This window comes from Acromyrmex echinatior, chromosome 10, assembly GCF_024713525.1.
Source record: "Acromyrmex echinatior isolate Ae372 chromosome 10, ASM2471352v2, whole genome shotgun sequence".
Taxonomy (NCBI): Eukaryota; Metazoa; Arthropoda; class Insecta; order Hymenoptera; family Formicidae; genus Acromyrmex; species Acromyrmex echinatior.
Window position 1 is genome coordinate 761427 of NC_141861.1, and position 14084 is coordinate 775510.

Consider the following 14084-nt stretch of genomic DNA (forward strand, 5'->3'; position numbering starts at 1 on the left):
TGTTTCAAATAAATTCAAATAACTTTTTTACATTTTGTTAAAAGAATTTTAACCGCAGCAAAAAGAGTAAGGTTATTTATAATATTAATAAACAACAAATTTTCAGTCTACAGTATTTATTTCAAAAATATCTATTAAGAGAATACATTGTGGAACATTTTAAAAATAGATGAATAAACAATTCCTTTTAAATATGACAAATTTAGATCGCAGTACGTAAATGATATTTCTATTAATTTTGAACAATTATAAATATGTTTTATTCATTTATATATTTCTAAATTTTATTAATCTTAAATAAATTTAAGGCTAAAATATTTGGAACAATATCTTTATTTTGTTGATTACGCCTTATGTCGCTGTTTGATAACGTAATATATAGTTCATGTTTTATTTTCAATCAAGGTTCTGCAATCGCTCCAGCATTTCCTTAAGATACATCAAATATTCTAAGATTTCTATTCTAATAATTTCTCAAAGTCTTAATTTATGTAATAAAGGAAGAAGGGATAAGACGGACCTCTTAAGTAGAAATAGCTATACATTTTTTATTAATAAAAAAATTAATGAAATTTAACATGAAAAAACATTAAAATGTTCATTACAAGATCATAATGTTAAATTTTCAAATCTTGTAAAAGTTTCTATTATTATTAAGATTTTTATAAAATTTAATTTGATTCGTTTTATCCATAGGTGGGAATAAAATAAAATGGACTATCCAATGGAGTAATGAATCAAATCTAAGTAATAAACTGAGGGAATATGAAGACCAGGAAATAATTTAACTAATTAACTCTAAATCAAAACTATTTATCATTTATTAAATATTTTTTAGTAAAAAGAAAAATTAATTTAGTATTAATATATTTGCGTGTGGGCGCAATAATCAAACAACGATTAATTTTTTTATTAATTTTAACTTTCGCGAGATATTTTATTAACAAATAAAGCTTGATTGTTTATTTTTATAGGGTAGAACAAGTGTCTTTAATTTTATTGAGTACAAGTGTATAAATTTCTAGACATTCTGAGCAACTAGAGAAATGAATGAGAAAAAATAAGAAATTGTTAAAAAAGAAGAGAAGTAGGTAAATATTTCTCAAATTAGAACAAATATATAAGTAGAAAAAATATATAAAATTAATTCTTTTTACATGATAATATTTAATTTTAACGTTAACGTTAATATTTTTATTTTTTTTTATCCGTATAAAAATTATTTTTTAAATGTGACTAATGAAATATTATTTCCAAATAATCAGAAACATGAAATTAAAAAAAAAATTTTAATATTAAGTATGCAATTTAGCTATTCAAAATGTAACACTAAGAAATTAGATCATGAAATCTATTTGCAAGAATTCGATATTTCTTTATAAATAATTCATGACAGTTTTATTGACGTAACTTTTTAATAATTAAAAAACATCAAAAAGAAAACTAATTTTGTTTATTCAGCAAATGAAGAGTTATATAAGATTTAATAAATGGACCATTTTACTCTGAGATTCGCCTTATCCCACATTTCCCTCTATATAAATAGAAGAAATTAATGATATAATATACAATACATACGTTTTGTTTTTTCAAATTATCTACGAGTAATGTTTGTTTTCTAAATGCTTGATTCAATTTCCATCGCTGCTCTTCCAAATTTTTTATGGCTAACTCCTTATCTTCTTGCACTTTTCTAATTTGTTTTAACAATTCCTACAAAGTGGATGAAATGTGTCACAGATTTAAATTGTACAAGTTTAAAGGGATCCTAAAATCTGTATTATTGACTAAAGTATATAATTTTTATATAACAATTACTTTTTCTTCTTTTAGTGATTCGAAAATCTTTTTTCAGGATTAAAGTATACATTAACACTGTATCTGTGAGGTAGAGTCTATGCTGAGAACAAAAAATTTCAAAATTGAATCTTTTCCATTTCATAATCCAATATAACGCTCTAAAGTAAAATGCTATCACGTAACAACATTTGCTTCATATAAAAGCTGTGCAATCGATCTGTATTTATGAAATTGTGATTCACAGACTAATTTGAGAAACAATATGGAATTCTTAAAATTGGATTTAGGCTGTGTCAAAGTCTCGCTACAAATGCTTTGAAGAATTTGATGGACCAATTAGAAGAAAGAATTTTACAAATTGACCAGTTAAAAAACGCTCCAAAGCGTTTGCAGTATCACGTTGACCATACCCTTAGACGTCTAATTAAAACATTACTGTTACACGAAAATGTATGTGTATATGTGCGTGAGATATTGATGTAATAAGATTGATGTAGTAAGATATCAATTGCACACGAGCCACTTGCACACAAGCTAATCACAGCGCTAGAAAAAAAAATTCTCTACGCAGAGCAGAAGTAGCTGTGATTGGCAGTGAGCAATTGTTACAGTGTATAAATAAATAAAACCCGATGTAGTAGTAATGATGTGTCAATGGCTATGGTATCTACTTGATGTTACAAATGCTTCGAAGCATCTTTTGATTGGTCAGTTAATAAAATTCTTTCTTCTAATTGGTCAATCAAAAGTTTCGAAGCATTTATATCAAATGGACCGCACCTAATGACACATAAATCGTTTGTGTGTTATTTACAGTATGACTAATCATCTTTAGGATCCCCTTAAAGACATTTATTTGGAATACAGATATAATGGTAAAATTTGATAAAAATATAATGTTATCCAGCAAAAAAGATGACACAGTGTAAGGCCGAAATCAGTCTATGCATTGAAGAATGAGATTGAAGATTAAAAGATTGATATTTGACCAATCAGAATAAAAGGAGCCAAAATTTCTTTGTCTTCATTGATGAAATTTCAATCTTTAATTTTTAATCTCAATCTTCAATGCATAGTCTGATTCTAGTCTAACACAGTGAATCATTTTATCTTTGTTTAACATTACTAACAGGGCTGTCAATAATAGGCTGAAATACTTATACACTTGGGTGATCGGTATATACCGAATGAGTACATTTTTATCAAATTTTATAGTAACACCTGTATTAAATAATTATTGATTTCAATATACTTCAAATTACTTCATTATACCTTCTCTTTTATGTGGCTACATTTTAATTCATTTCGAAGTTTCTCGTTGTTATCTAGAGATTTATTTAATCTCACATCAAGATTGGTTGACTGTTGATTTAATATTCGTATTTCTTTTCTAAGATTTTCTAAGTCCTAAAAAAAATATCTTTAATAAGCTAGTGTAATTTTATATGTAGGTACATAATATATGTGTGTGTGTGTGTGTATGTGTGTGTGTATGCACACGTGTGTAATAAAAAGAATATAAATTTACCTTCTTCAAAATAATATTTTCTTTACTTAAAGATTGAGAGTCTGACAGTATATCTGAATTTACACGTTCCAACTTTGTAATCGTATCGTTTAACGTTTCTATTTGATTGCATAATTTAACTTGGACGTCATCGAGTTTCTTCTTTTCCACTTCTAATTCTTTATAATAATCGCACTATACGTAAATAAAATTATTTTATAAAATAAAAAAGTTAAAAAGACCTTAATTAAATTTTTTTGTTTCTTAGAGCCACTTAAAAATTCGCCGATTAGTTTATTAAAATTCACATTTATCATTTCGTTTGAAATGATTGTAGATATGATTGTAGATATGATTGGTCAATTTCAATGGACTAATCGGCCGATTACGACGAACTTAAAGTAGTCCTTAGAGGCTAGATTAAAATCTTGCCACCGTATTGGCTGCAGTATCGCAGCCAGTACGGTGACAAGATTATAATCCGATTGTGTTCGCTTTGGCGCTCATAACGCTTTAAGCGTCGTTTCATCTTTGTTGTTTATTAAATATTAAACAAGAACAATTGATGCTCACAAGCACCGAGTAGCAAAACGAACGCAGCCTCCATCTAATAATCCAGCAAACAAACGAGCATTGTGTGCCACTAGCTTGTGATTGCGCATAATCAAGAAATGTTTGTCGCAAAGTAATTAATTTTAATTAATTTTTTCAAACGCTCTTTATTTATGTATAACTGGTGCAAATATCAAGCAATAAAATAATAGTGATCTGTTAAACAGTAAAACGAGAAAAGATATTACCTTATTATTATATTCTAGTTGCATTACTTCTAATTTTTTATACAACATATCTATTTTGCTTTTGAGCAAAATAATAACAGCTTTATTTTCCATGTTATTATCCTTTTTCAGAATCTCATTGTCATTGATACATTCTACTGATGGAATGTCAGAAACTTTAACTGTCTTTAACTGTTTATTTATCTTTGGTGTTACATCTTTTGAGTATATGATTTTTGCATCATTCACCACAAATTTTGGAAGCAATGAATTTACATCGCTAAATAAATTTTCGCCGGCATGAACATATTTGATTGAATCAACAGTCTTCATTACCTCATGTGCTTTTAGATGGAGATTATGATTCAATCTATGAAGTTCTTTTTCCTTTGCTAGTATATCATCAGACATGTTTCATGGGTAATTATTTAATTTACCTTTTCTTGATTCAAATGAAATTGATGATTTGATGAAATGAAACTCATTTGAAGTTTCCACAACGCGAACAAATCTGATAAAAAAAAAAACGTCTGCTCTGTGAGAAATTAATCATAAAAGTTCACCAAAGTTCACCACTATTGAGGTTACAAACTTGTTATGTCAATATAACGTAGCGAGCTGCACAGTGCGCATACGTTGATTTTATAGATTTATTCTATGGTGAAATCATGATGGAAGAAGATAGCTGCAGATATTGTATATAGCTGATAGATAAAACAACTTGAGGGCCAATAGTCAATTGCAATAGCCAATTTGATTATTGAGCCAATCAGAGAATCGATTGTGTATCTTGAAATAAGGTGATAAAAATTACAAAAATGAGAATATTCATTATGGACCAATTAAATTATAGTTGCTTTCCATTTACATACAAAAATTGGGTCTGAAGTGAGCTGAGTAGTTCATACTCAAATTAATGATGTCACTACTTGTTTACTTTGATAAAAAGTTATCATTGATAACATTGATAACATAGATTATATAGATTCATAACCTTACTTTTAGAGTGAGTTTACGAAATTCGCTAAAGCACACGATTTCGATCTTGTGTAGATTGTAGGTAAAAGTTCGGTTGAATCTTATTTGTTAGAATATAGAAGGAATGAGAAAGAACGCGCATTCAATTGAGTTATGACGTCACAAATAAGATTTATCTAAGAATCGGTAAATGAAAAGCAATTTATGAAAGTTACGAATATTCTAACAAATCTGCTCACTTTTTTAATTTTCAAAATCACTTGACAACATTGAAGAAATCATTATTGTGTGGCTGTGACTGATTTTCTTAACCTGAATAATCGTTAATTTTAAGAAATTAATATCTTGATTCTTGGAGCAGAACACTTATTTCTGCCATATTCTTTCGTCTTATGAAAAACTCTGTCGATTGGTATATTTTTTATTCATTTTTGTGATTATGTATGATAAATTGAACAATTATCAGAAGAGATATTGAGTGATACAACAATATTAAAGACTGATAATAACACAGATAGCAATATGACTACAATGAGATATTGTCCACCAAATATAACTTTTGACAATATCTGGATAGACCATGGCGTGTCTAAATGTTTCATGCATACAATCTGTACTAGTATAATTTTTTTATATTTAATTATATTTGGATCGATCCAACTTTGGATATATCGCAAATATGGAACTGAAACTGATGAGAATACATTACCAAGAAGCAAACTATATAAATTACAAAAGTTTGTATTATATCTTGTTCCCATTTTAAGTATAATCAGAATAATTTTACAAGCTACAGTCTTGGATGATGGAAAAGTCTACGGATATATGGTGAGAATTATATATATATAATATGAGTCTGAAGTTACAGTTTTTATTTACTGTGTATACACTGTATAGGATAACTTAAACTTTTTATTTTTCTAACTTTTATCCATTATAAAACAATGATATTTATTTGTAAAGTTTTTTTAATTCCCAAAGAGAATTATTTTGTATGTTTGTGCTTTTACTCCAAACAATAAGAAAGCAAACAATTTGTTTTATAGTTTATCAGTAGCATAAATTATATATAACAAATATATATTTACTTGCTCAACAAATAAATTACAAATCAACTTAAATTGCCAATGTGAGCTGCAGCAATTGTTGACTTCAAAATACAAATAGTAATTATCAAATATGTTTGCAATAACAATTCATATTGCTACTGCAAACTAATATTTGGTAATTATTATTTGTATCAATAACTACTATAACTTACATTGATCAATTTGAATTAATTTATAGTATTTATATTTATAAATGTTTTTTATAGATATTAACAACAGTATTGACAGTAATTGTTTATCCATACTCAATTTATATATTGAAAGTTGAAAGACATAAATTGTTGCCAAGTGTGCCACCACATGGACATGGATTAGTGTTACTAGGTTTTTGGACATTAGCATTTGTTGCTGAAAATCTTGTTTTGATTAATATTGGAAAGCTTGAATGGTGGTTCCATTTGAATTCGTAAGTCAATATTAAAAGCAAAGAAATTCTAAAAGGACAATATATCTTTAAAAATCAATCTTTGTTCCATTTGTTCCAAAATTAATTAATCTTAATTTTGATTTTTTTACAGCTTAACAGATCAAATTGAAATGGCTCTATTTATTTTGCGATATGTTAGTAACTTGTTGATTTTTGCTCTTGGTTTACGAGCGCCTGGCATTGCCAACAATTTTGATTCTGATTATCGTGTGCTTAATGATGATACAGTCATACGATCACGATATTATCAACAAAGAGTAAGTAATACAAATAATTATGCTGTAGCATACGATTGAGAATATTCAATACAACAATATTTTTTAGAGATCAGATAATACTTCTACATGGAGAAATTTATGGTACAAAATTAAAATTTTAGCGCCGTTTTTATGGCCAAAGTCAGATTATTTACTTCAGTTAAGAGTAATATTTTGCTTCGTATTGCTACTATTTGGACGTCTGATAAATCTTTATGTACCAATTTATAATAAAAAAATTGTAGACAGTGTTGCAATTGTTCCTGTGGAATTTAGGTAACATAACTGAGCTTTTTATTATGCACTTTTATTAACTTATAAAAATATTATTTCTATAATTACAATTTCTTGCAGGTGGGATATAGTATTGATATATGTAACATTTAAATTTCTACAAGGTGGTGGTACTGGAAGTATGGGTTTGTTGAATAATTTAAGGTCCTTTCTGTGGATTCGTATTCAACAATATACTACTCGTGAAGTGGAGTTAGAATTATTCAGGTGAATTGAAATTAAAGTTTGTTTCTTAAGCATTAAAATTGTGTTGAGAAAAAAAGACTATGATTATATTATATTTATATAATACATATTAAACACAGGATTGAGAATATTACTTTGTAAACATAAGTTATTTTTTGTCAAGGTTGGTTAGTAACTAATTAATAAGTTTTAACTTAATTATTATTTAACTTATTTTTAAACAGTTATTTTTAAACTTTAATTTATTAACTTTTTAAGTTAATTTTTCACCATCGCTAATTGTCCAATTTAAAATAAAATATTCTCATTGTTAAAGCAGTGAAAGATTACTAAGCATTGACCGATGTGAGTGGATGTGTGCTATCGCACTGTGTGTCAACAGGACCTTCCATGTCTGTGTTCAGCAGAGAAAGCAGCTTTGCAACTGTTGTAAAATTCTTCAATATAATTGATTTATACATTTAGATCCATAAGGAACCAAAAACAAAAACCAATCTTATTGAAGAATTTTACAATAATTACAAAGCTGTTTTCTCTGCTAAACGCAGCCATGGCGTTTAAAAGCTCACGGCGTGCGCGATACGGAGCGCAAAAAGATATATCAAATTGGCGTATATATCTTTTAAACTATATATATTAATTTTTTTGAGTGCTCGAAAGCATGTAAAAAGCACTTAATTATACTGTACTAACTTTATTTATATATAATTTAATGAAGGAATGTTAATTTGTTAAGCCAGCATCTTACTTTCAATTACGATTTTCTGCTAAATGATTTGAGGAGGTACTAACTTGATGTGTTAGGGACGTTAGTCAGGATCCCTACTTTCAATTATAATTTTCTACTAAAGTATTTAAGTACAAAAATTTAGATCAGAACACATAATTAATACATAAAAAACATTTAATTCTGACGAAAGTATCATTTTGATTTTTTTGTGGGAGAGGATGCTAGTTCAACAGAGATAATTTATCGTTCACGTTACATATACATATATTACAGATTTTTAGTATTGATCGAAATGCAGTTTAAGATATAGGAAAGTATATCTCAATTTTAAGTTTATATTTGAATGAAATATTCCTATCCATAAAAAAATAATGCAACTTGTTGAATAGATACACAAGTTAATAGCGATATAAGATAAAAGTAATGATAAAAATAACAGTTGAATTCGTTATAATTATATTATTGTAAAAATATAATGATGTTACCGTTACTGTTACAAGCAGAAAAAATTACAATCGTTACCGAAAAGCAATATCTAACGGTAATGACGTTACAAAAACGCGTTACTCCCAATTATGAATCCTGATTATATAGAGAAAATTTATATTTATAGTTAATAACTATAAATGCTATAACATACAAAATATAACATATTTATAATTATAATTAAAACTTATAATATTATAATATATTTATAATTTTAAATATATTTTCTTTAGACATTTACATGGATTGAGCTTGCGCTGGCATCTTGGAAGGAAAACTGGTGAAGTTTTAAGAATTATGGATCGTGGCACAGACTCAATCAATAATTTGCTCAATTATATTCTTTTTTCAATTCTCCCAACTATTATTGATATTATTGTAGCCGTTTTGTTTTTCATCAGTGCATTTAATAAATGGTTTGGCCTCATCGTTTTCGTAACTATGGTTCTTTATATTGGTAAGCATTAATAGTAATAATAATAATATTAATAACAACCACAATAATAATAATAATAATAGATATTGATACATAATAATAACAATGCTCATTGAAATTAAAAATCTTATGCTAATTAAGCTATGTTTACATTTGCAACAGAACTATGGCCCTTAATTAGGTTTAATAACATCTATAATTATGAAACTGACCAATCACAGCTATTCCTATGAAGAATGGAATGATTGTGATTGATCAGTTTTATAACTACGGATGTTATTAAACCTGATTGAAGGTGCCGTATAAATATAGTCACTGTCGCAATAAGTGGATCATGAAATACTAATTTAAATCATTCCTTTGTTAATATCTTATCTGTTAATTTAGCTGCCACAATTGTGGTTACGGAATGGCGTACAAAATTCCAAAGACGTATGAATTTGGCTGACAATGCACAGAAAGCACGCAGCGTTGATAGCTTATTGAATTTTGAAACAGTGAAATATTATGGTGCTGAAACATACGAAGTGGAAAGCTATAGAAAAGCAATTTTAGATTTTCAAATACAAGAATGGAAATCAATGATTACGTTGAATATCTTAAATATTTTGCAAAATATAATTGTCTCTGGTGGATTATTACTTGGATCGTTATTATGTTTACATATGGCTAGTACTTGTATAAAAATTACAATTATTATGTAAACATAAGAATTTGTGTAGTAACGAGATATTTACAATGATAATTGATTTTCTTGCAGGTTGTCTTCCATCAAGATTTAACAATTGGCGACTATGTCTTGTTCGCTAGTTATATAGTACAACTTTATGTACCGTTAAATTGGTTTGGTACATATTACAGGTAATATATATTAAAAAATGGACATATTTATATAACGTATTGTTGCAAAGAATTGATTTATATATATTATTAATTGACCACGTTTTATAAGCTATCATCTTAAATAATTTTATTATTCTCTTTATTTATTTGAATAATTCTTTCTGTCAAGAGCCATTCAAAAAAATTTCGTTGATATGGAAAATATGTTTGAATTACTTCGGGAAGAGCAAGAGATAATAGATGCACCAGGAGCTAAATTATTGGATGTCAAACGTGGACAAGTGGAATTCTCAAATGTATCGTTTGGCTATAGTTCTGAGAAACTCGTGCTTAGAAATATCAGCTTTATTGTACCTCCGGGAAAAACAATGGCGCTAGTTGGTCCCTCTGGTGCTGGAAAGAGTACCATAATACGATTACTATTTCGTTTTTATGATGTAGAACAAGGCGCGGTTTTAATTGATGGACAGAATGTAAAGACTGTTAAACAGGAGTCTCTCAGAAGTAACATAGGTAATTTTACATCACAAGAATTTTTTATCATTATCTATCTATTAAGTTAAACTTTTGATGAATATCTCATAATTTATTTTCACAATTTATAGGCGTTGTTCCACAAGACACAGTTTTATTTAATAATACTATAAGATATAATATTCAATATGGTCGTATTGATGCTCCAGAAGCAGATATAATTGCTGCTGCAAAATATGCAGATATCCATGAGAGGATTCTTACATTTCCAAACGGTTACGAAACACAGGTTTGTTAAAACTATTGACTTGTCTGAATTCCATTTTTTTTAGTATAATTTTTAAATTTCACTAAAAAAATCTTTTTTTGCCTTTCTTATCTCATAAATTTTGATGGTTCAAGTGTAAATAAGTTTATAGATATGCAACTATCTATAAAAAAAACGAATCTATGTTTACAGTTCAATAAAATTACGTAAAATAAAATTGTATTAATTCTTTTATTATTGTATGTTTACTTATTTTCTTAAGTGAGTATTTTTTTAGGTTGGCGAAAGAGGTCTTCGGCTAAGCGGTGGTGAGAAACAACGTGTCGCAATTGCACGCACAATATTAAAAGCGCCAAAGATAGTATTACTTGATGAAGCTACAAGCGCTTTGGATACGCAGGCGGAGCGTAATATACAAGCAGCATTAAACAGAGTATGCGCTGGACGAACTACTATCATTGTAGCTCATAGATTATCCACAATAATTCATGCGGATGAAATTCTCGTCTTAAAAGATGGTGAAATCATTGAAAGAGGCAAACACGAAGAACTGATTTCACATAGTACTACTTATCATGCAATGTGGCAAGCGCAGCTTCAAAATAATCAAAAAAATAGCGAGAATGAAAAAAATTCTGTCCATGAAAGTGATACCTCAATTAATAACAAAGATGAATAATAGAATTTTATATATATATGTGTAATCACACACACACACACACACACACACACACACACACACACACATGTATATTATGTATGTACATAAATATGTGAACAAATTGTTAATAAAATCATTAGTTTTTGTATGCGTGCGTGCATGTTTACGCGCGCATACACACGTACACAGAGTTTATATTATAGTCTCTGAATAAAAATAACGTACGTAAAAAAACAGATGTTGATATGTAGTATATTGTATATTTATGATTGAGGACTACAAAGATATATTTATTTATACATTAAATTTCGTGCAAGGATCTTTAGTTGAGTATAAAATTACTCTCTGTTCTTGCTAACTCATGATTAGAGATGGGAAATGAATAAAGTTATTATATAAATTTAAAGTAGTATCCAATTGTAAGAAACTGCAGTATTGAATGCCTTTATATCATCCTTTCTCATTCTATTGTTTTTTTAACGAAATTCATTTGCAAAAATTTCATCTGTGCTCCAACCAGATTCATCAATAGGTGCGACAGATATGCTTGGCTCATTACTACCCCATACAAAATAGTAGCTTGCAACAAATATCCATGTTAGTACATAAAATACCTACGATAGATTTTTATTATTTAGTATTTTTATTTACTTATTATAAAAATGCTTTCCAATTTGTTACATTTTTTAGAACTCTATATATAGCTCTTTTGAATAATTTAATAAAAAATTTTTAAGAAAATGCAGTTATATATGTAAATTATTTTACCTTGGTTGTAATTGTAGTTCGCCCATCCATGTTAATTGTATATATAAATATACTTTCGTTAAAATCTTTTCTTATAATTTCTTAAAATAATATATTTGTTTATTTTATTATACTGGACTTAAATTCAGCATAGTAGGGATTTTGTAATCTTTTAGTTTTGTGAATTTGACAATTTAGGATATATATAATCAACGTGATGCTACAAGTGCTTTGAAGCATTCTTTGGTTACGGTCCACTTGATGCTACGAATACGAATACTTCAAAGTATTCTTTCATTGGTCAATAAAATTTTTCTTTCGATTGGTTAATTAAAAACTTTAAAGCATTTGTAGCGTTAAGTGGATTGCAACCTTTCATTGATGAATTCGTAAATTCTTTCTTCTAATTGGTCAATCAAATGTTTCGAAGTTACAAACGTCTAGACGTCTTATGTCTCATTTTTAAATATATATGCATATTGTCTGGAAAATGAGTTATTCAGAACTAATTCGATCGTAATGTTGGGTGCAGATGAAGTTAGCACTGGATTAAAAAAATTTTTTTTTTCAGTAAGTTGTAAAGTCGTTTTATACTTTGACAGTTTCAAATGTCTCGTTACAATTTATTTGTTACTTTTGTTATAGTGCAAGAAATAATAACTGACAATAACAAACTCAGAATATACAAAAATTTGAAGCATCAGATTTTGCCATGTATCAATGCGGGATATACAAATTAGTTCGGTCCATTTTCTAAAAGATGGTTCCGGCTGTTGTGATGGTTCATAATGACAGCTGATTTTGGCGTTTTCAGAGAGAGTAGACATCTGCTAATAATATTCAGTTCACATCGCTTTGAGTTTCATACAAAAACTTTGATTTTTACTGTGTTTGAAATGTCGAATTTTGTTAACCAAGCAGCATTTGCAGGAGATTCTAATTTTCTGCTTTAATTGGAAGAAAAATGCAGCTGAAGCCATCGAATGCTTGTCGAAGTTTATGGTGACACTGCTCCAACTGATAAATCATGTAGGGAATGGTTTCGACGTTTCAAGGATGGAGATTTCAGCGTTGAAGACAAACCAAAAAAATTCGAAGACAAAGAATTAGAGGCATTACTCGAAGAAGATCAGAGTCAAACGCAAGAGGAGCTTGCAGAATCATTGGGAGTAACTCAACAAGCCGTTTCTGCACGATTGAGAGCCATGGGAATAATTCAAAAACAAGGAAAGTGGGTGCCTTATGAACTGAAACCAAGAGACGTTAAAAGGCGATTTTTCATTTGCGAATTCAAAACAGCTGATTCAAAGCAACAAAGAACAGATTTTTTGCATCGGGTTGTGACTGGAGGTGAGAAGTGGATATTCTACGACAACCCCAAGAAAAAAAAATACTACGCTAAGCCCGGTCAATCGTTGCCATCGACCTCAACATCAACACCAAAGCCGAACATTTATGGTTCGAAGATCATGCTCTGTATCTGGTGGGACCAAGAGGGTGTTGTTTACTATGAGCTGCTGAAACCTGGCGATTCCATTTCGGGCGATCGGTATCGGCTACAATTGATTTGTTTGAGCCATGCATTGCGAGAAAAACGGCCATAATACGAGCAAAAACATGATAAAGTTATTTTTCTTCATGACAACGCTCGGCCTCATGTCACAAAAATCGTAAAAAAATATTTGGAAACGCTCAAATGGTATGTTTTACCGCACCCGCCGTATTCTCCGGACATTGCTCCTTCTGATTACTGGTTGTTCCAAAGGATGCAGCACGATTTGGCAAGTCACCGGTTCACTTCTTTCGCAGAAATCGAAAATTGGCTTCAAAATTGAATCGCCTCAAAGACGAGTCATCTTTTCAAGATGGAATTCGAAAATTGCCTGAGAGATGGGAAAAAGTAATAGCCAGCGATGGACAATACTTTAATTAATCTGTTCATACATTTTGTTTTGAAATAAATGCATTTTTGAACACAAAAAAACGGACCGAACTAATTTGTACTCCCAAAAATATCTAATAAATATCTAATAAATATCTAATATTATTTGTTCTTATAATAATCATGACGCATCCAAAGATGTCATGCAATAAGTTGTGCG

General features: G+C 28.9%; 2 protein-coding genes across 4 annotated transcripts; one reads left to right on the forward strand and one right to left on the reverse strand.

Annotated features, from left to right (window-relative positions):
• Positions 1-99: 99 nt before the first annotated feature.
• On the reverse strand, positions 100-4729 carry LOC105148132 (uncharacterized). 3 transcript variants are annotated; one of them, XM_011059650.2, is made up of 5 exons: positions 4108-4724; positions 3329-3502; positions 3073-3207; positions 1579-1713; positions 100-429 (listed from the first exon to the last, which is right to left on the reverse strand). In XM_011059650.2, the coding sequence occupies exons 1-5, from the start codon at positions 4495-4497 to the stop codon at positions 397-399; spliced, it is 867 nt and encodes a 288-aa protein (XP_011057952.1). In that variant the 5' UTR covers positions 4498-4724; the 3' UTR covers positions 100-396. The 3 variants fall into 3 exon arrangements, with proteins under 3 accessions (XP_011057952.1, XP_087266980.1, XP_087266981.1); XM_087410854.1 differs by having other exon boundaries at positions 100-1713; positions 4108-4727; XM_087410855.1 differs by lacking the exon at positions 100-429 and having other exon boundaries at positions 1580-1713; positions 3063-3207; positions 4108-4729.
• An 853-nt stretch (positions 4730-5582) lies between these two features.
• Positions 5583-11976, forward strand: Hmt-1 (ABC transporter ATP-binding protein/permease Hmt-1). The gene is made up of 11 exons (XM_011059661.2): positions 5583-5892; positions 6380-6579; positions 6692-6857; positions 6925-7133; positions 7212-7358; positions 8787-9010; positions 9377-9657; positions 9750-9850; positions 10002-10345; positions 10438-10595; positions 10852-11976. The coding sequence occupies exons 1-11, from the start codon at positions 5587-5589 to the stop codon at positions 11251-11253; spliced, it is 2538 nt and encodes an 845-aa protein (XP_011057963.1). The 5' UTR covers positions 5583-5586; the 3' UTR covers positions 11254-11976.
• Positions 11977-14084: the final 2108 nt, after the last annotated feature.